Below are 22,299 nucleotides of genomic sequence, written 5' to 3' on the forward strand. Positions count from 1 at the left end.
TGTCTCTTTCCGTTTGGCTTTCAGACCGCTTCTGGATTCTGGTATTGCCGGGTTGTAAGGGTGGTCTCCTAAAGCTTTGGTAAAACTTGATATTCCTATTATGTCTTGATGGTTCTTCTTACTCAGCATATATGGAATCTGAAAGAACTTGGACCAGTGACTTTTGTTCCCTGAGAGGAAGACCGGTCAGATGCAACAGCGGCCAAATACTTTTGGCAATATAGTGTTTGGTTTTTTTAACTTGTTTTCATGTATTGCTTCCTGTTAGTGAAGTGAATTATATTTATATAGCGCTTTTCTCAAGTGACTCAAAGCGCTTTACATAGTGAAACCCAATATCTAAGTTACATTTAAACCAGTGTGGGTGGCACTGGGAGCAGGTGGGTAAAGTGTTTTGCCCAAGGACACAACGGCAGCAACTAGGATGGCACAAGCGGGAATCGAACCTGCAACCCTCAAGTTGCTGGCACGGCCACTCTACCAACCGAGCTATGCCGCCCCATAGTTTTGTAGCTTATTACCCAGTTCAAGGCTAATCCTCTATCGGGGTCGCTTGAGCCTATCTCAACTGCAATCGGGCGGAAGGCGGCGTACACCCTGGACAAGTCGCCACCTCATCTCAGGGCCCTCTATTGTCATACCGTTCTAATTTGTTGATTAAGATATTATGATTTATTATATGAAACGCTGTTGTTAGATCCGTAAATACTGCAGCTGTACAGTTTACCACCTGTTTCGTTTGTAATATCCGCTGTTATTTTGGACAAGCAGTAGAAAATGGAAGGCTGGATAAAAGTAATTTCAATATTTTAACGCGATCTTGTTGGTTATTTTGAGCTTATCGGCTTTGGTGAGCCGTTGTTTCAAAATAATAGTAAAACGGCTTTATTTTGGAAAAAAAACAAAACAAAACGGAAGTTGCTGCATTCTGGCGCATGCGCAAACGGATCACGCAACGGCAAAGCGAAAAGACCAAGATGGCGGACGAAGCAGCTGTGGCTCGTCGGAGAAGTTTTGAATTTACGACCTTGTAGCCGTATAAAGTTAACAGAAAATATATATTCCTCCAGATTCGTCTTTTTTAAAAGCCCGCAAAACGGAAGTGGAGCATGAAGTGACGGAGCGATATCTGAAGTGAAGATTGAAGACGTGATAGAAGATGGACGACTACTGCTATGCTAAGATGGCGACGTCATGTCAAAGACAACATAAAAGACAACCAGAAACTTCCAGCAAATCACCAACGGAGATAAAGACCAAAACTACAGAAAATTGTGAGTGAGTTGAAGTTTTGTCACCTGAAAGTTGTTTCCAGCCGTGGAAAGAACGTTGAGTGTGAACAAAGATATTATCTACTGTTAGGTCTACTCTCTGGTTTTAGTTTTTAAATGCATAAAAACAACGCATACATTTATTTTTTTTGCATCAAAGCTTTTTGACTTTGTCAGGAACCTCTTTGTCAACAAAATAAAACATTTTATTTTTTTTTCACTAAATTATAAAATGCTCTGGTAGAAATTATGCCCTTGGTGTTGTTAGGGTCGGTTTCGACCCGGTTATAAAAATAAGATGATAAAGCAATGATAAGAGCCAAAACTGAACACACTGACAGCCAATCATGTGAGATTTAGTGGATTCTCATTTTACCTTGTTATCCTGTACAAAAACAAACAAAAGACGGACACAAAGTGTCACTTTTTGCCACTCTGATTTTGTTTTTTTATTAGTTTTGGAACTAGTAATCTATTTCTCTTGGTTTCATTCGCTTGATTGGTTGTTGTTTGTTTGATGTTGGATTTCTGTTGCTGAAAAAAATAAGTTTTAGCCTTTTTCTTGAAGTAAATATATATGGGTCGAAATTGACCCGTAACACCATAGATGTTACTATAGTTAAAATTCTTAAAATGAAAAAAATAAATAAAACACATTTATTTAAGAGATGTGTTCTAATACCCCTTAGTAATAGTTAGGTAACACAACAATCTTTTGTTTTATTTATATGATTCTCTTGAGGTTCGTTTTACCATTTTTAAAAATTGAAATCGAGGGGTATACTGACAAAAAATGGCCCAATGGCCCAAACCAAAAATATTAAAACCAATATTTTCAAGGATAAGGAAGCCTAACGAGGTAACCAAGAGATGAGAAACAAATTGGATGATAGATAATTGTTTTTAGTGTATTTTACAGCTGATATAAGACATGGGTCAAAACCGACCCGTTAACATAAGAGATGGTAACAGAAAGCTAACACAAGAGGAAGGTTAAGCCTTTATTTGGGCAGTGTTTTTCAACCACTAGGGAGATCATCTAATTCCACATATTTTGGTTAAAAATATTTTTTTGCAACCCAGTAATTATCCTTCCATGTTCTTCCGTTTATCCGAGGTCGGGTCGCGGGGGCAGCAGCCTAAGCAGGGAAGCCCAGACTTCCCTCTCCCCAGCCACTTCGTCCAGCTCTTCCCGGGGGATCCCGAGGCGTTCCCAGGCCAGCCGGGAGACAATAGTCTTCCCAACATTGTTACGTTCCAGATGGCTCGAAGTCTAGGGATCATAGGGGAACGCAACATAAAAGTGTATAAATCAAATGAATTGTAAATCAAAGACACTGAAGCCAAGAATTGAAAACAAAAACTAGTGTATTAAAAAGTGACCAGGTGGTGGGGCGGGTACAACAAGGACACAACGCTAGCCTAGTTTGGGACTTCTACGACATTCCTAACGGAAGTTACAAGCAGTCCATTTTTTGTCTTTGGCCAAAGGCGGACCCGACCAACGCTGCTTGCAGCTTTAATTATGATTCTTTCTTTCTTTCTTCCGCACCGTCGCACCCCAATTTCACCCCCTTAACATACTTCAAAACTCACCAAATTTGACACACACATCGGTCTTTCATGCCTTCCCAAAGACTACTGGTGCTGTCACAGAAATTAACAAAACATACCAAAATACACCTCTAGAAAAGAAAGATAAGCTGACTAACTAAAGCTATTTAATTAGCATAAACCAAAAACCTACCTAACTACTCTTACCAAAGAGGGGGTCCAAAACATACAAGGGTGACAGTCACCACTAAGTCTGGTGTCTCTATACATAAACATTTATCCTACGTGTGTAGTTTATAGAGGCCTCTGTCTAACCTTTCCCAAGACTAGGCTGCAGATACTCACAAAGGTTGAAAGGTCCAAAGAAAAACTGAAGCGAAAAAAAGAGGGTCTCTCAGAACTCCAGACAGCATGTCAAAAAAATAATTCCCCTGGCCAGTGGTGAGCAGGTGATTTAAAGCAGCACAGGAGGATGAATAGTGGACCGGGATTGGCTGGCTGATCAACAGGTGAAATGAGAAACAGCTGGGAACAGAAACCGGTTGATTGGCAGCAGAGGTCGTGGTTGAGTGTGACCTGTTCAAACGAAAGAAGAAGAAACAAACAACAAACATGCCCGAAACACCTCCCTAAGGAGGCGTTCGGGTGGCATCCTGACCAGATGCCCGAACCACCTCATCTGGCTCCTCTCCATGTGGATCAGCAGCGGCTTTACTTTGAGTTCCTCCCGGATGACAGAGCTTCTCACCCTATCTCTAAGGGAGAGTCCCGCCACCCGGCGGAGGAAACTCATTTCGGCCGCTTGTACCCGTGATCTTGTCCTTTCGGTCATAACCCAAAGCTCATGACCATAGGTGAGGTAAATTGAGAGCTTTGCCTTCCGGCTCAGCTCCTTCTTCACCACAACGGATCGATACAGCGTCCGCATTACTGAAGACGCCGCACCGATCCGCCTGTCGATCTCATGATCCACTCTTCCCTCACTCGTGAACAAGACTCTTAGGTACTTGAACTTCTCCCCTTGGGGCCGGTTCTCCTCCCCAACCCGGAGATGGCACTCCACTCTTTTTGGGGCGAGAACCATGGACTCGGACTTGAAGGTGCTGATTCCCATCCCAGTCGCTTCACACTCGGCTGCGAAATGATCCAGTGAGAGCTGAAGATTAGTGGCCAGATGAAGCCATCAGGACCACGTCATCTGCAAAAAGCAGAGACCTAATCCTGCAGCCACCAAACCGGATCCACCTCAACGCCCTGACTGCGCCTAGAAATTCTGTCCATAAAGTTATGAACAGAATTAGCAATTCTAGTCTGCAAATTATTTGTCGTCGTTGAGTGTCGGTGCTGTCTAGAGCTCGGCTGAGTAACCGTGTAATACTCTTCCATATCAGTAGGTGGCAGCCGGTAGCTAATTGCTTTGTAGATGTCGGAAACAGCGGGAGGCAGGGTGCAGGTAAAAATGTGTCTAATTCTTAAACTAAAAATAAACAAAAGGTGAGTGCTCCTAACAAAAGGCATTGAAGTTTAGGGAAGGCTGTGCAGAACGAAACTAAAACTGATTTGGCTATACAGTAAACAAATACGGAATGCTGGACGACAGCAAAGACTTACTGTGGAGCAAAGACGGCGTCCACAATGTACATCCGAACGTGACATGACCGTCAACAATGTCCCCACAAAGAAGGATAAAAACAACAACGGATATATTCTCGGTTGCTAAAAGAAAGTAGATGCGGGAAATATCACTCAAAGGAAGACATGAAACTGCTACAGGAAAATACCAAAAAAAAGAAAAAGCCACCAAAATAGGAGCTCAAGACAAGAACCAAAACACTGCACACAGGAAAACAGCAAAGAATGGTGTGATGTGACAGGTGGTGACAGTACACCTACTTTGAGACAAGAGCTATATTGATGCATGCTTTGTTATGGTTTGAAGCCGTATCCAACAATTGCAACGACAACTTTTTACCGTCAACTGAGTTTCGTTTTTTTAACGATTTCTGTTGGTGGTGTGCCTCTGGATATTTTCAACGCAAAAAAATGTGCCTCGGCTCAAAAAAGGTTGAAAAACTCTTGACGTAGATTACCGTAATAAATCGTATAACGCTCAAAACCGCAGTTTAACCATTGAAATACTTTCTATAGTTCAAGACTTACGCTCATTTAAAAACGTCACTGCACATCGTAATGGTGGCTACAGATTTGATGTTAAAGGTCTATAAAAATTATGTAGACCGTCCGGCGGGCCGGATTGAAAATCCTAAATGGCCGTGTCTGGTCTAGATCAAAGAGTGATATAAACTCTTTAAAGTCATCTGCAATCGACTTGGTGCTACACCGAAGCCGAGTCGGAATGTTGGTTTCCATAGCTGGTCATATTATTAGTATATCATGAAAAAGTTGATTTATTTCATTAATTCCATTTAGAAAGTCAAACTTGTAGAATGTATACATTCATTCCAAACAGACTGATACATTTCAAGTGTTTTTTGCCAAAAAGGAAATGATTATAGCTGACAACCAATGAAAACCCTAAATTCAACATCTCAGAAAATTGGAATATGGTGAAAAGGTCAGATATTGAAGACACCTGGTGCCACACTCTAATTAGCTAACTAACTCAAAACACCTGGAAAAGCCTTTAAATGGTCTCTCGTTTTGATTCTGTATGACACACAATCATGGCGAAGACTGCTGACTTGACAACTGTCCAAAAGATGACCATTGATACTTTAAAGAAGGAGGGTAAGACACAAAAGGTCATTGCCAAAGAGGTTGGATGTTCCCAGAGCTCTGTGTCCAAGCACATTAATAGAGAGGCCAAGGGAAGACAAAGATGTGGTAGAAAAAAGTGTACAAGCAAGAGGGATAACCGCGCCCTGGAGAGGATTGTCAAACAAAACCGATTAAAAAATGTGGGGGAGATCCACAAAGAGTGGACTGCAGCTGGAGTCAGTGCTTCAAGAACCACCACGCACCGACGTATGCAAGATATGGGCTTCAGCTGTCGCATTCCATGTGTAAATCCACTCTTGAATAAGAGACAACGCCAAAAGCGTCTCGTCTGGGCTCAAGACAAAAAGGACTGGACTGCTGCTGAGTGGTCCAAAGTTATGTTTTCAGATGAAAGTAAATATTGTATCTCCTTTGGAAATCAAGGTCCCAGAGTCTGGAGGAAGACAGGAGAGGCACAGAATCCACGTTGCCTGAAGTCCAGTGTCAAATTTCCACAATGGGTAATGGTCTGGGGTGCCATGTCATCTGCTGGTGTTGGTCCACTGTGGTTCCTGAGGTCTAGGGTCAATGCAGCAGTCAACCAGGAAGTTTTAGAACGCTTTATGCTGCCTGCCGCGGACCAATTTTACGGAGGTGAAGATTACATTTTCCAACATGACTTGGCACCTGCACACAGTGCCAAATCTACCAGTACCTGGTTTAAGGACCATGGTATCCCCGTTCTTGATTGGCCTGCAAACTCACCTGACCTTAACCCCATAGAAAAGCTATGAGGTATTGTGAGGCGGAAGATGCCAGATGCCAGAGCCAACAATGCTGAAGAGCTGAAGGCCACTATTAAAGCAAGCTGGGCTCTCATAACACCTGAGGGTGCAACAGACTGCTGGACTCCATGCCACAGACTGGTGGACTCCATGTATTGCTGCAGCAATTCAGGCAAAAGGAGCCGCAACTATGTATTGATTGCCGTACATGCTGAAACTTTCCATGTTCATACTTTTCAGTCGGCCCACATTTCTAAGAAATATTTTTTGGTACTAGTCGTAACTAATATTCTAATTTTCTGAGATACTGAATTTGGGATTTTCAGTAATTGTCAGTACTAATCATCAAAATTTAAAGAAATAAACATTTCAAATACATCACTATGTGTGGAATGAATTGATATAATATTTAAGTTTCACGTTCTGAATATAATTACTGAAATAAGTTAACTTTTTCATGATATTCTAATAAAATGAACAGCACCTGTGTAATATCACCAGGAATAAAGTTAACAGCTTTTTGCCTCTTTCACAGGCAAATGTGAGGGAGTTTCAGAAACAAAAAGAAGTTAGCACAAAGCGTCAGGCGGACGTACCAACTGGGCCAAGTGCCGAGGTCAGAGATAGGCTTCTGCTTGCGCCATATCTAACATAAACAAAACGCTTTATAAGTACCACAGAGCAGCTAACTGAGGTCTTGGCAACGCACCAAGGGATCAAAGAGCTGATTGCGCTTGTGGGTGCCCTGGACGTCAGAAACCAACAGTCTGAGATCCTGAATAAATACTTTGATAAACTATGAGAGGCTGTTATCTACATTTATCAGTGGATAAACACAATTAGCAGACCGATTCAGCTGAATGAACACGTGGTTGTCCAAAGTCCAGACGACTGCATTTTATTGTCGAGTATCAATCTCTCCTGGCAAAGAGAGGATCTGTTTCAAGGGGAAAGACCCAGACTGAGACGACTTGACGGATAACCTTTTTCCACGCTCTGAGGCATCAGAATAGGCCTGGACTGGATCTTGTTTTCACTTTTTATAGTATTATTAAATCATGTACTCAACTTCACGCTATGTCCAATCCGGTTCTTTTGCATCTCGGGAGAACAATCCACGCAGGAAACTGCCCCCGTAGTCCAAGTTTCGACAGTATGACGCCAGAACGACCAACTGAAAAACCAGGCTTAAATAATAATGGCATGATTGAAACAGGTGTGTGAATCCACCGTGTGAGACAAGTGAATCTAATGGGTCGCCATGGTGACAAAACAGAGTGAAAAAACAGGAAGCAATGGAGTCTTAAACAAAACAAAACATAACTCAACAAAACATGATCACAAGACATGACAAAAAGTTTAGCAGCCGCATTTTGTACCAACTGTAATCTTATAATGCGAGACATAGGGAGACCCGAAAATAATTCGTTACAGTAATCGAGATGAAAAGTAACGAACGCATGAATAATGATCTCAGTGTCGTTCACATAAATATCTACAAACCAACACAGGATTCAAATTCATTGATGATTTTAGGGATTTAATTTCAGTTGCGTGCATTTTGATGATCAGAGGGGACTTAAATGTTCTGGGTTGTCCTTGGAATGTTTGCTTCCTCAGCATGTGCACGAGCCCACCCGTCCACCGCAGACGCCGCACTCTTGATTTGATCATTACTAAGGGTTTTTGGTAGTCCAAACGCAAATGTTTTCAGGACTGCTTTATCAGGTCTTTTCTGGGTTTTTTTCGACTTGTCTGTGAGACCCAAACCAGCAGTTCTGCGGTGGTCAGGGGAAGACTCATGAATGGCAGCAAAAGGACAAAGTTTGTGGAGATGATTAGGATTGATTAGGATTTTGCCAGACCTGGGCAAAATCCGGCCCTCCGGACGTCCTACATCATTTTTTTTTAGACCTTTAAAGAGGAACATTATCAGCAGACCTATGTAAGCGTCAATATATACCTTGATGGTGCAGAAAAAAGACCATCTATTTTTTTAACCGATTTCCGAACTCTAAATGGGTGAATTTTGGCGAATTAAACGCCTTTCTGTTTATCGCGCTGGAGGCGATGACGTCAGAATGTGACGTCGCCGAGGTAACACACCCACCATTTTCATTTTCAACACATTACAAACACCGGGTCTCAGCTCTGTTATTTTCCGTTTTTTTGACAATTTTTTGGAACCTTGGAGACATCATGCCTCGTCGGTGTGTTGTCGGAGGGTGTAACAACACTAACAGGGAGGGATTCAAGTTGCACCACTGGCCCCAAGATGCCAAAGTGTCTGCCGCCAGACCCCCATTGAATGTGCCAGAGTGGCTCCACATTTTACCGGCGATGCTAAGGCAGACATGGCGCAGAGATGTATGGATAACCTGCAGATGCATTTGCAACGATAGTCAACGAAATCACAAAGGTGAGTTTTGTTGATGTTGATTGCCAGCTAATCGATGCTAACATGCTACGCTAATCGATGCTAACATGCTATTTACCGGCGGTGCTAAAGCAGACATGGCACAGAGATGTATGGCTAACCTGTGGATGCATTTGCAACTATATTATGTTTCCTCCCACCCACATTTAATGCGAAACAAACACATACCAATCGGCGGATTTAAGTTGCTCCAGTGTCACAAGATGCGAAAGTCCTGATCGTTTGGTCCGCACATTTTACCGGCGATGCTAACGCAGCTATTCGGCCATGCTATGGCTATGAATAGCGTCAATAGCTATTCGCTCAATAGCTTCAGTTTCTTCTTCAATACTTTCATACTCGAACCATCTGTTTCAATACATGCGTAATCTGTTGAATCGCTTAAGCCGCTGAAATCCGAGTCTGAATCCGAGCTAATGTCACTATATCTTGCTGTGGTATTCCCATTGTTTGTTTACATTGGCAGCACTGTGTGACGTCACAGGGAAATGGCCAGTGTCTTCGCAGAGAGCCAAAATAAGGCACTTTAAAACTTTATTTAGGGATATTCCGAGACCGGTAAAATTTTGAAAAAAATTTCAAAAAATACAACAAGCCACTGGGAACTGATTTTTTATTGTTTTTAACCCTTTTGAAATTGTGATAATGTTCCCCTTTAACATCAAAACTGCAGCCGCAATTATGATGTGCAGTTCTGTTTTTAAATGGTCGTAAGTCTTGAACTACAGAAAGTATTTTAATGGTGTGAATCTGCACTTATGAGTGTTATACGAGTTATTAAGGTAATCTACGTCACAGTAGCTCAGACCAGGAACAAAGCAGAGTGGGCGAGGTTTGTTTTCGGAGCAGCCGGCCCGAAATGCGTATGTTAGGAACAGATGTGGAAGAACACTTTTACACAAAATATCTGCATGAAGGTGATAATATATCATGTTGTAAGTGTTTATTATGTTGCTGTTTGTTACATTGTTGTTGTGTTTTGCTTGATTGTAAAAGATGTTTATCGATGAGCTTGTCCGAGAAGTATAAGAGGAGCGGCGTTCATAAGTTGTTAATAGGGCTGGGCGATAAATCGATATATACGCGATATATCGCGGGTTTGTCTCTGTGCGATGTAGAAAATGACTATATGGTGATATTACAGCAGGGGTCGGGAACCTTTTTGGCTGAGAGAGCCATGAAAGCCACATATTTTAAAATGTATTTCCGTGAGAGCCATATCATATTTTTTAACACTGAATACAACTAAATGCAGGCATTAACGAAGAAGCAGTAGAAAATGGATGGATGGATTTTTAAGTAAGACCAACATTTTTAGAGTATAATAAGTCTCTTATTCTTCTTAATAACATTGTTATTCTGAAGCTCCCCATCCATCCATCCATTTGTACCGTCTGTTCCAGTACCCGGAGGGAACCCGCACAGTCACGGGGAGAACATGCAAACTCCACACAGAAAGATCTCGAGCCCGGAATTGAACTCAGGACCTTTGGATTGTGAGGCACACGCACTAACCCCTGTTCTACTGTGCTGTCCATAATAGTGTGTGTTTGAAATGTTATTATTGAAACATTAATGGAGTGCAGGTCTTGCTGTGAATTCAGTTTTTGAGATGCTCTGCAATTATAATTAATAAAATATTTTCGTCAATTTCGTCGACTAAATCTAATTTAATTTAGATGACTAACCCAATACTAAAACACATTTTGGTTAAAAGACTAACTGAAACTAATTTAAAAACCTGTCAAAATTAACATTGGTGAACATTTTTTACATTCATTGTGTTTCCCTTTAAAGACACTGAATTGTAAGGTTTTTTTTTTTATAATATTTGCCTGAAACAGTGGATGTCTGCACAATTATTTGCACTTAAAAATGTGTGTTTGTAGTAATAAATATGATTATAACATTCTAACATAATGTTTGTGTTCAGTTACAATAATAAATAAAATACTTTTTACCATTAATGCGAATTCTTAAACGGGTGCGGTAGAAAATGAATGGATGGATTAAAAATACATGAGAATGTTTTCTATTTCGAACGTTATTTTTAACACTATGATTACCAGCGGAATTATTCATTACTTATCGTGTTAAGCAATGTCAGCAAAGATTTATCCGAGAGCCAGATGCAGTCATCAAAAGAGCCACATCTGGCTCTAGAGCCATAGGTTCCCTACCCCTGTATTAGAGTATACGTTCTCACGCAGTTGCTTTTATCCGCGGGCATTACACAACAGGCTCTTCCCCCTCTTTCTTGTCTCTCCTTCTCACAGAGACATAAAACAAGCGCACCTTCTTACATACGTCATGCGTGCAACGTCACAAGCCCTCCCCTAGCAGACAGGTAGCGACATTGTAACATTAGCTGTGATGCTACCGGTGCGTCGCGAGTGGTAATGCGAGCGAGAGAATGTGCCAATCTGGTAACAAATGAAGGAAGAATTACCTCCCAAGAAAAACAGCAGGGGGTGCATCGTCTGGCGGTGGTTTGGCTTCAAGCGGGAATATGTTGACCAATTATGCGGCAGAAGCGTTGCTACAAAAAGTAGCAGCACTGCTAGTTGATTTCCTATTATGCAGCTCATTTTTATTTGACAATTACTGAAATATCTTGTGTGACATCATGCACAAAAGTGCACTTTATTTGTTTTAAACTATTGTAGTGGCGTTCTGTACAAAAAGTGCACTTTATTTGTTTTAAACTATTGTAGTGGCGTTCTCTACAAAAAGTGCACTTTAATTTAGTGTTGTTTTGATATGTCATCTAAGTGACATCATGCACAAAAGTGCACCTTATTTGTTTTAAACTATTGTAGTGGCGTTCTGTACAAAAAGTGCACTTTAATTTAGTGTTGTTTTGATATGTAATCTTAGTGACATCATGCACAAAAGTGCACTATGTTTGTTTTAACCTTATTGTAGTGGCGTTCTCTACAAAAAGTGCACTTTAATTTAGTGTTGTTTTGATATGTAATCTTAGTGACATCATGCACAAAAGTGCACTATCCATCCATCCATCCATTTTCTACCGCTTATTCCCTTTTGGTGTCGCGGGGGGCGCTGGTGCCTATCTCAGCTACAATCGGGCGGAAGGCATGGTACACCCTGGACAAGTCGCCACCTCATCGCAGGGCCAACACAGATAGACAGACAACATTCACACTCACATTCACACACTAGGGCCAATTTAGTGTTGCCAATCAACCTATCCCCAGGTGCATGTTTTTGGAAGTGGGAGGAAGCCGGAGTACCCGGAGGGAACCCACGCATTCACGGGGAGAACATGCAAACTCCACACAGAAAGATCCCGAGCCTGGATTTGAACCCAGGACTGCAGGACCTTCGTATTGTGAGGCAGACGCACTAACCCCTCTGCCGACTATTGTAGTGGCGTTCTGTACAAAAAGCGCACTTTAATTTAGTGTTGTTTTCATATGTAATCTTAAGTGACATCATGCACAAAAGTGCACTATGTTTGTTTTAACCTATTGTAGTAGCGTTCTCTACAAAAAGTGCACTTTAATTTAGTGTTGTTTTGATATGTAATCTAAGTGACATCATGCACAAAAGTGCACTATGTTTGTTTTAACCTATTGTAGTAGCGTTCTCTACAAAAAGTGCACTTTAATTAAGTGTTGTTTTCATATGTAATCTAAGTGACATCATGCACAAAAGTGCACTTTGTTTGTTTTAAACTATTGTGGCGTTCTGTACAAAAATTTCACTTTAATTTAGTGTTGTTTTGATATGTAATCTTAGTGACATCATGCACAAAAGTGCACTTTGTGTGTTTTAAACTATTGTGGCGTTCTCTACAAAAAGTGCACTTTAATTTAGTGTTGTTTTGATATGTCATCTTAGTGACATCATGCACAAAAGTGCACTATGTCTGTTTTAAACTATTGTAGTGGTGTTCTCTACAAAAAGTGCACTTTAATTTAGTGTTGTTTTGATATGTAATCTAAGTGACATCATGCACAAAAGTGCACTATGTTTGTTTTAACCTATTGTAGTAGCGTTCTCTACAAAAAGTGCACTTAAATTTAGTGTTGTTTTCATATGTAATCTAAGTGACATCATGCACAAAAGTGCACTTTGTTTGTTTTAAACTATTGTAGTGGCCTTCTGTACAAAAAGTTCACTTTAATTTAGTGTTGTTTTGATATGTAATCTTAGTGACATCATGCACAAAAGTGCACTTTGTTTGTTTTAAACTATTGTGGCGTTCTCTACAAAAAGTGCACTTTAATTTTGTGTTGTTTTGATATGTCATCTTAGTGACATCATGCACAAAAGTGCACTATGTCTGTTTTAAACTATTGTAGTGGCGTTCTGTACAAAAAGCGCACTTTAATTTAGTGTTGTTTTCATATGTAATCTAAGTGACATCATGCACAAAAGTGCACTTTGTTTTAAACTATTGTGGCGTTCTCTACAAAAAGTGCACTTTAATTTAGTGTTGTTTTGATATGTAATCTTAGTGACATCATGCACAAAAGTGCACTTTGTTTGTTTTAAACTATTGTGGCGTTCTCTACAAAAAGTGCACTTTAATTTAGTGTTGTTTTGATATGTCATCTTAGTGACATCATGCACAAAAGTGCACTTTGTTTTAAACTATTGTGGCGTTCTCTACAAAAAGTGCACTTTAATTTAGTGTTGTTTTCATATGTAATCTAAGTGACATCATGCACAAAAGTGCACTTTGTTTTAAACTATTGTGGCGTTCTCTACAAAAAGTGCACTTTAATTTAGTGTTGTTTTGATATGTAATCTTAGTGACATCATGCACAAAAGTGCACTATGTTTGTTTTAACCTATTGTAGTAGCGTTCTCTACAAAAAGTGCACTTTAATTTAGTGTTGTTTTCATATGTAATCTAAGTGACATCATGCACAAAAGTGCACTTTGTTTGTTTTAAACTATTTGGCGTTCTGTACAAAAAGTTCACTTTAATTTAGTGTTGTTTTGATATGTAATCTTAGTGACATCATGCACAAAAGTGCACTTTGTTTGTTTTAAACTATTGTGGCGTTCTCTACAAAAAGTGCACTTTAATTTAGTGTTGTTTTGATATGTAATCTTAGTGACATCATGCACAAAAGTGCACTTTGTTTGTTTTAAACTATTGTGGCGTTCTCTACAAAAAGTGCACTTTAATTTAGTGTTGTTTTGATATGTCATCTTAGTGACATCATGCACAAAAGTGCACTATGTCTGTTTTAAACTATTGTAGTGGCGTTCTGTACAAAAAGCGCACTTTAATTTAGTGTTATTTTCATATGTAATCTAAGTGACATCATGCACAAAAGTGCACTTTGTTTTAAACTATTGCGGCGTTCTCTACAAAAAGTGCACTTTAATTTAGTGTTGTTTTGATATGTAATCTAAGTGACATCATGCACAAAAGTGCACTATGTTTGTTTTAACCTATTGTAGTAGCGTTCTCTACAAAAAGTGCACTTTAATTTAGTGTTGTTTTCATATGTAATCTAAGTGACATCATGCACAAAAGTGCACTTTGTTTGTTTTAAACCATTGTGGCGTTCTCTACAAAAAGTGCACTTTAATTTAGTGTTGTTTTCATATGTAATCTCAGTGACATCATGCACAAAAGTGCACTATGTCTGTTTTAACCTATTGTAGTGGCGTTCTCTACAAAAAGTGCACTTTAATTTAGTGTTGTTTTCATATGTAATCTAAGTGACATCATGCACAAAAGTGCACTTTGTTTGTTTTAAACTATTGTGGCGTTCTCTACAAAAAGTGCACTTTAATTTAGTGTTGTTTTGATATGTAATCTAAGTGACATCATGCACAAAAGTGCACTATGTTTGTTTTAACCTATTGTAGTAGCGTTCTCTACAAAAAGTGCACTTTAATTTAGTGTTGTTTTCATATGTAATCTAAGTGACATCATGCACAAAAGTGCACTTTGTTTGTTTTAAACTATTGTGGCGTTCTCTACAAAAAGTGCACTTTAATTTAGTGTTGTTTTGATATGTAATCTAAGTGACATCATGCACAAAAGTGCACTATGTTTGTTTTAACCTATTGTAGTAGCGTTCTCTACAAAAAGTGCACTTTAATTTAGTGTTGTTTTCATATGTAATCTAAGTGACATCATGCACAAAAGTGCACTTTGTTTTAAACTATTGTGGTGTTCTCTACAAAAAGTGCAGTTTAATTTAGTGTTGTTTTGATATGTCATCTTAGTGACATCATGCACAAAAGTGCACACATAGCTTGTTTTGAAATGTCTCTGACAATCTTGCTCTTTCTGTTTTGAAATGACATGAATGTTTGTGCCACTGCTTACTAACTGTTTAATAAATACACTTTTAGTCAATTGACTTAGTTGTGGTTTCCCTCTCTGCATGAAAGTTTAAAAGTAGCATATATTAATGCAGTATGAAGAAGAACGTTTTAATGTAGACACATAGAATCATCATACTGCTGTGATTGTATGCATCAAAATATGGAGATAGATTAGATTCGATTAGATAGTACTTTATTTATTCCGTCAGGAAAATTGCAATTTTCAGCACAATCCCATTCAATATCAGACAAACATTACAGGGAGACAGAACAGGATCGCTGACGGGTCTGCCGGCTTCCAACGCCCCTTACAATAAAGATGAGATACAGGTAAACAAGGGGGGGAATGGGAGAAAAAAATAGAAGATTAAAATAAAATAAAAAAAATCGGTCTTAGCCTGGGCCCTGGAGAGTGGGTGCAGACTTAGGCCAAAGGACAAAATATGTGGTGTATCGTGACATGGCCCAAAAACATCGAGATATGAATAAATGGCCATATCGCCCAGCCCTACATTGATCCATCATTCTGACAAGGCACTGAGTAAATGGCCGTGAAACCCTACACACACAATACAGTACATAGAAGAAAGTGGGTAGCGAGTTCAAGGAGAAACATCTCATGAATCATGTCTGAGCTAAATTTTTTTTGTGTCCTGCAGACGTCCAGCAGCTGATTGGTCATCCAGAAGAACTTCCCCCTCCATCAGGGGGGAGCTCCACTTTGAAGCAGGAGACTCCACAACCACCCTGCATTAAAAAGGAGGAGGAGGAACTCTGGATCACTCAGGAGGGAGAGTGTCTTCTAGGACAACTTGATTACACCAAGTTGCCACTGACTATTGTCTCTGTGAAGATTGAAGATGATGGAGAGAAACCCCAAGTAGACAACCTCTTACTGTCAGATGGTGAGACGGAAGACGAGGTTGGAGTGCCTTTGAGCAGCGATACGGACAGTGAAGGTGATATGAGGACTCACACTGACAACAAACACTCTGAACGCTCTAAAAAGAAGAGCCGTAAAACAGGTTTGAGCTGCTCGCTTTGTGCTAAAAATGGCCTCGCATCCGAGTAGTTTTCATCAGTTCATGCTCATAGACTACAAACTGGTGGGGCCAATTCAAGGACCTCACTAAACCATCCAATCGGTAGTAGTGACGGGCAGTGTAGGGCTGTGCGATACAGGCTTTTTTTAATATCTCAATATTTTTAGGCCATGTCACGATACACCATATATATCTCCATATTTTGCCTTAGCCTTGAAAGAACACTTGATGCATATAATCACAGCAGTATGATGATTCTATGTGTCTACATTCAAACATTCTTCTTCATACTGCATTAATATATGCTCATTATATACTTTCATGCAGAGAGGGAAACCACAACTAAGTCAGTTGACCAAAAGTGTATTTATTAAACAGTTATTAAGCAGTGGCACAAACATTCATGTCATTTCCAAACAGAAAGTGCAATATTGTCAGAGACATTTTCAAACAAGCTATGAGTGCACTTTTGTGCATGATGTCACTAAGATGATACTTCAAAACAACACTAATTTAAATGGTACTTTTTGTACAGAACGCCACTAAAATAGTTAAAAACAAATAAAGTGCACTTTTGTGCATGATGTCACTAAGATGCCATATCAAAACAACACTAAATTAAAGTGCACTTTTTGTACAGAACACCACTACAACAGTTTAAAGGGGAACATTATCACGATTTCAAAAGGGTTACAAACAATAAAAATCAGTTCCCAGTGGCTTGTTGTATTTTTTGAAGTTTTTTTCAAAATTTTACCGGTCTCGGAATATCCCTAAATAAAGCTTTAAAGTGCCTTATTTTCGACTCTCTGCGAAGACACTGGCCATTTCCCTGTGACGTCACACAGTGCTGCCAATGTAAACAAACAATGGGAATACCACAACAAGATATAGCGACATTAGCTCGGATTTAAACTCGGATTTCAGCGACTTAAGCGATTCAACAGATTACGCATGTATTGAAACAGATGGTTGGAGTATGAAAATATTGAAGAAGAAACTGAAGCTATTGGGCGAATAGCTATTGACGCTATTCATAGCCATAGCATGGCCGAATAGCTGCGTTAGCATCGCCGGTAAAATGTGCGGACCAAACGATCAGGACTTTCGCATCTTTTGACACTGGAGCAACTTAAATCCGTCGATTGGTAAGTGTTTGTTTCGCATTAAATGTGGGTGGAAGGAAACGTAATATAGTTGCAAATGCATCTGCAGGTTATCCATACATCTCTGTGCCACGTCTGCTTTAGTACTACCGGTAAATAGCATGTTAGCATCGAGTAGCGTAGCATGTTAGCATCGATTAGCTGGCAGTCAACATCAACAAAACTCACCTTTGTGATTTCGTTGACTATCGTTGCAAATGCATCTACAGGTTATCCATACATCTCTGTGCCATGTCTGCTTTAGCACCGCCGGTAAATAGCATGTTAGCATCGATTAGCATAGCATATTAGCATCGATTAGCTGGCAGTCAACATCAACAAAACTCACCTTTGTGATTTCGTTGACTATCGTTGCAAATGCATCTGCAGGTTATCCATACATCTCTGTGCCATGTCTGCCTTAGCATCGCCGGTCAAATGTGGAGAAACTCCGGCACATTCAGTGGGGGTCTGGAGGAAGATTTCTTGCCAGTGGTGCAACTTGAATCCCTCCCTGTTAGTGTTGTTACACCCTCCGACAACACACCGACGAGGCATGATGTCTCCAAGGTTCCAAAAAATAGTCAAAAAAACGGGAAATAACAGAGCTGAGACCCGGTGTTTGTAATGTGTTGAAAATGAAAATGGCGGGTGTGTTACCTCGGCGACGTCACATTCTGACGTCATCGCCTCCAGCGCGATTAACAGAAAGGCGTCTAATTCGCCAAAATTCACCCATTTAGAGTTCGGAAATCGGTTAAAGAAATAGATGGTCTTTTTGCTGCACCATCAAGGTATATATTGACGCTTACATAGGTCTGCTGATAATGTTCCCCTTTAAGCCGCAAGCTCCACTCCCGGTGGCGCCCTTCCGTCAATTCCTGAGCTTGGTGCTAAGCTCCTAACTATTTCTCACCAACATGAGGAGCGTTTGCACAGTGAATGTGTGAATTTGACTGAACACATGGTTATCCGTAGATTGAATCGTTCATACACCGTATCAAACCTTATTGAATCATGCATACTCGAAATGGAATCATGTCAAATCGTTCTGTTTTCATGAATAAATCATATCGTAAACCATGTATCGAGATGCGAATGAAATCGTCAGTCACAAAAAAGATTGGCATCCCTCGACCGAACACAGAATGGCGCACACACAGAAGAAAGTGCGGAGCGAAATCGGGGAGAAACACATCATGGATCATGTCTGAGATAAAGTATGTTTGTGTCTCGCAGATGTCCACCAGCTGATTGGTCATCCACAGCCACCCCACATTAAAAAGGAAGTGGAGGAACTCTGGATCACTCAGGAGGGAGGGTATCTTCTAGAACCTCAAGAGGCTGATCTCACCAAGTTGCCACTGACTGTTGTCTCTGTGAAGACTGAAGATGACGAAGAGAAACCACAACCAATCAAACTCTTAGCTCCACTATCAGATAGTGAGGCTGAAGACGAGGTTGAAGAACCTTTGAGCAGCGATACAGACTGTGAAGGTGATATGAGGACTCACACTGATAAACACTCCGGATGCTCTAAAAGGAAGAGTGAAAAAAAATGTTTGAGCTGCTCGGTTTGTGCTAAAAGTTTTAACAGAAAAAGCAATTTGACTCAACACATGGTCACACACAGAGGAGAAAAATCATACAATTGTTCCGTTTGTAGTAAAAGTTTTTCTCGAAAGGGCAATTTGACTCAACACATGAAAACTCACGCAGAAAAACATTTTTGTTGCTCTGTTTGTGATAAAAGGTTTTTCTTCAGACAAAACTTGACGCGACACGTAACGAGACACAAAGTAGGAAAACCATTTAATTGTTCAGTTGGTGGTAAAAAAGTGCGTAAAAAGTGTGATTCGACTCAACACACGAGCACCGACACAAGTGAAAAAACATTTAATTGCTCCGATTGTGGTCAAATGTTTCCTCAAAAAAGCAATTTGACCGATCACATGAGAACACACACAGGAGAAAAACCCTTTGATTGTTCGGTTTGTGGTAAAAGCTTTTCTCAAAAGAGCCATTTGACTCAACACACGAGAACGCACACAGGAGAAAAACCATTTGATTGTTCAGTTTGTCATGAAAGCTTTTCTCAAAAGAGCAGCTTGAATGATCACGTGAGAACGCACTCAGGCGAAAAACCATTAATTTGTTCATTTTGTAGTAAATGTTTCATTTCCAGACAAGGTTTGACCCAACACATAATGAAGCACACGGGAAAGGATAAGTGTTCAGTATGTAGTAAAAGCTTTCCTAAAGAGAGCAGTATGCACACAGGAGAAAGACCATTTAATTGTTCAGTTTGTGCAAATAACTTTTCTCACAAGAGCAGTTTGACTTAACACATGAGAACACACACAGAAGGAAACACTTTTTAATTGTTCCGTCCGCGGTAAAAACTTTTTTTATAAGAGCAATTTGATTCAACACATGGGAACGCACACGGGCGAAAAAAACATTTTAATTGTTTGGTTTGTGGTAAAACTTTTTCTCTAAAGAGCTGTTTGACTGAACACATGACAACGCACACAGGAGAAAGACCATTTAATTGTTCAGTTTGTGCTAATAACTTTTCTCACAAGAGTAGTTTGCCATAACACATGAGAACACACACAGAAGAAAACCATTTTAAATCTTTGGTTTGTGGTAAAACTTTTTCTCAAAAGAGCTGTTTGACTGAACACATGAGAACACACAGAGGAGAAAAAACCTTTAAATGCTCCGTTTGTGGTAAAAGCTTTCCCCTCAAAACCAATCTGATTCAACACACGAGGAAAAAGTTATTTGTTCAGTTTGCAGTAAAAGCTTTTTTCAAAAGAACAATATGGTTCAACACATGAGAACACACACACAAGAGAAGAAAACATTTAATTGTTCAGTCTTTCCCGTATCCATTGATTATACGTTTTTATATTATTTTTATTGTAATAGTATTTTTTAAATGTTAAAAAAATACTTGCGGGCCGCACTTTGGACACCACTATGGCTCGGTTGGTAGAGTGGCCGTGCCAGCAACTTGAGGGTTGCAGGTTCGATTCCCGCTTCCGCCATCCTAGTCACTGCTGTTGTGTCCTTGGGCAAGACACTTTACCCACCTGCTCCCAGTGCCACCCACACTGGTTTAAATGTAACTTAGATATTGGGTTTCACTATGTAAAGTGCTTTGAGTCACTAGAGAAAAGCGCTATATAAATAGAATTCAATTCAATAACTATTATTCAACTACTCTAAAGCAACAAGTACAGGGACTCTGACAAACCATGGTTTAATGACAAGTCACAGGAAGGATCACAGGAAGCCAAGAGCGTTTATGGGGGATTTGCCCCCCTCAAGATTTAAATTTAATTGTGTTTTTTATTTTTATTTGTGTTTGTTTGAACAGGGGTTTCCTTTCACCATAGACTTTCTTAGGAACTCTGTAAGTGTTTCCAGAATACCTTTTTGAACATTTTCAATAGTGCCTTCACAGATGTGTAAGTTACCCATGCCTTTGGGCACTAATACACCCCCATACCATCACACATGCTGGCTTTTGAACTCTGCATCGATAACAGTCTGGACGGTTCGCTTCCCCTTTGGTCCGGAAGACACAATTGTCCAAAAACAATTAGAAATGTGGACTCGTCAGCCCACAGAACACTTTTCCACTTTGCATCAGTCCATCTTAGATGATCTCGGGCCCAGAGAAGCCGGCGGTGTTTCTGGATGTTGTTGATAAATGGCTTTCGCTTTGCATAGTAGAGCTTTAACTTGCACTTACAGATGTAGCGACCAACTGTATTTAGTGACAGTGGTTTTCTGAAGTGTTCCTGAGCCCATGTGGTGATATCCTTTAGAGATTGGTTTTTGATACAGTGCTGTCTGAGGGATCGGAGGTCACGATCATTCAGTGGAATGATTTCTCCAGATTCTCTGAACATTTTGACTGTATTATGGAGCGTAGATGTTGAAATCCCTAAATTTCTTGCAATTGCACTTTGAGAAAGGTTGTTCTTAAACTGTTTGACTATTTGCTCACACAGTTGTGGACAAAGGGGTGTACCTCGCCCCATCCTTTCTTGTGAAAGACTGAGGATTTTTTGGGAAGCTGTTTTTATAGCCAATCATGGCACCCACTGGCTCCCAATTAGCCTGCACGCCAAATAAGTGTTTGATGAGCATTCCTCAACTTTGTCAGTATTTATTGCCACCTTTCCCAACTTCTTTGTCACGTGTTGCCGGCATCAAATTCTAAAGTTAATGATTATTTGCACAAGAAAAATGTTTATCAGTTTGAACATTAAATATGTTGTCTTTGTAGCATATTCAACTGAATATGGCTTGAAAAGGATTTGCAAATCATTGTATTTTGTTTATATTTACATCAAACACAATTTCCCAACTCAAATGGAAACGGGGTTTGTAGAATCCTTGCTAAGAAAATAAATAAAAAAAGAAAATATGCCTGTTTGCCCACACTAAAATATTTATTTTTAATTTTCCTTAAAGGGCCACATTTTAGTTCTTTGAGTGTTTAAATACGTTTATTTTCTTCCATTTCATGGGAAATTTATAGATTGGTTATTTACATTTTCACGAACGCGTTGTTACTTTTTTGATGTTTGTTTTGTGTATGATGCTCTGTATCAATTTGTTATCAAAATAAAGACGATGATAAAAAACTGTTCATAGGTCTAAAGCAGTGTTTTTCAATCTTTTTTTGAGGCAAGGCACATTTTTGTCCTTAAAAAATCTGGGGTCACACCAGCAGCAGAAAACGTTGAAAAATTAAACTCCGCCAGGTCGTCGTGCCTTATTTTGAGTTTGTTGTTTGGCAAGGAACCATGCAGGAGTGGTCACTTATGTTCTGCAAAGCAAGTACGCACAATGTCCTGGGACTCGTGATTTCCTTGTTTCTGCTTCGTCTGCGTGCTGAGGTCCTTGAAATCCTTGGCTATTAGCGGGCTAAAACAAAAATAACATCTGCGGCTGAGGCCACCCCTGAGACAAGAAGTTTTGTCCTTGCACAGATAGAAAAAATGC

General features: G+C 39.9%; 2 protein-coding genes across 3 annotated transcripts in view; both read left to right on the forward strand.

Moving 5' to 3' along the window:
* Nucleotides 1-22,299, forward strand: part of LOC133550894 (gastrula zinc finger protein XlCGF17.1-like) — a 127,317-nt gene that overhangs the window by 33,007 nt on the left and 72,011 nt on the right. The window lies entirely within an intron of this gene.
* On the forward strand, nt 959-21,943 carry LOC133549612 (zinc finger protein OZF-like). 2 transcript variants are annotated; one of them, XM_061895206.1, is made up of 3 exons: nt 959-1,274; nt 15,746-16,111; nt 18,514-21,943. In XM_061895206.1, the coding sequence occupies exons 1-3, from the start codon at nt 1,160-1,162 to the stop codon at nt 19,617-19,619; spliced, it is 1,587 nt and encodes a 528-aa protein (XP_061751190.1). In that variant the 5' UTR covers nt 959-1,159; the 3' UTR covers nt 19,620-21,943. The 2 variants fall into 2 exon arrangements, with proteins under 2 accessions (XP_061751190.1, XP_061751199.1); XM_061895215.1 differs by having other exon boundaries at nt 15,746-16,045.

This window comes from Nerophis ophidion, linkage group LG01, assembly GCF_033978795.1.
Source record: "Nerophis ophidion isolate RoL-2023_Sa linkage group LG01, RoL_Noph_v1.0, whole genome shotgun sequence".
Classification (NCBI taxonomy): domain Eukaryota; kingdom Metazoa; phylum Chordata; class Actinopteri; order Syngnathiformes; family Syngnathidae; genus Nerophis; species Nerophis ophidion.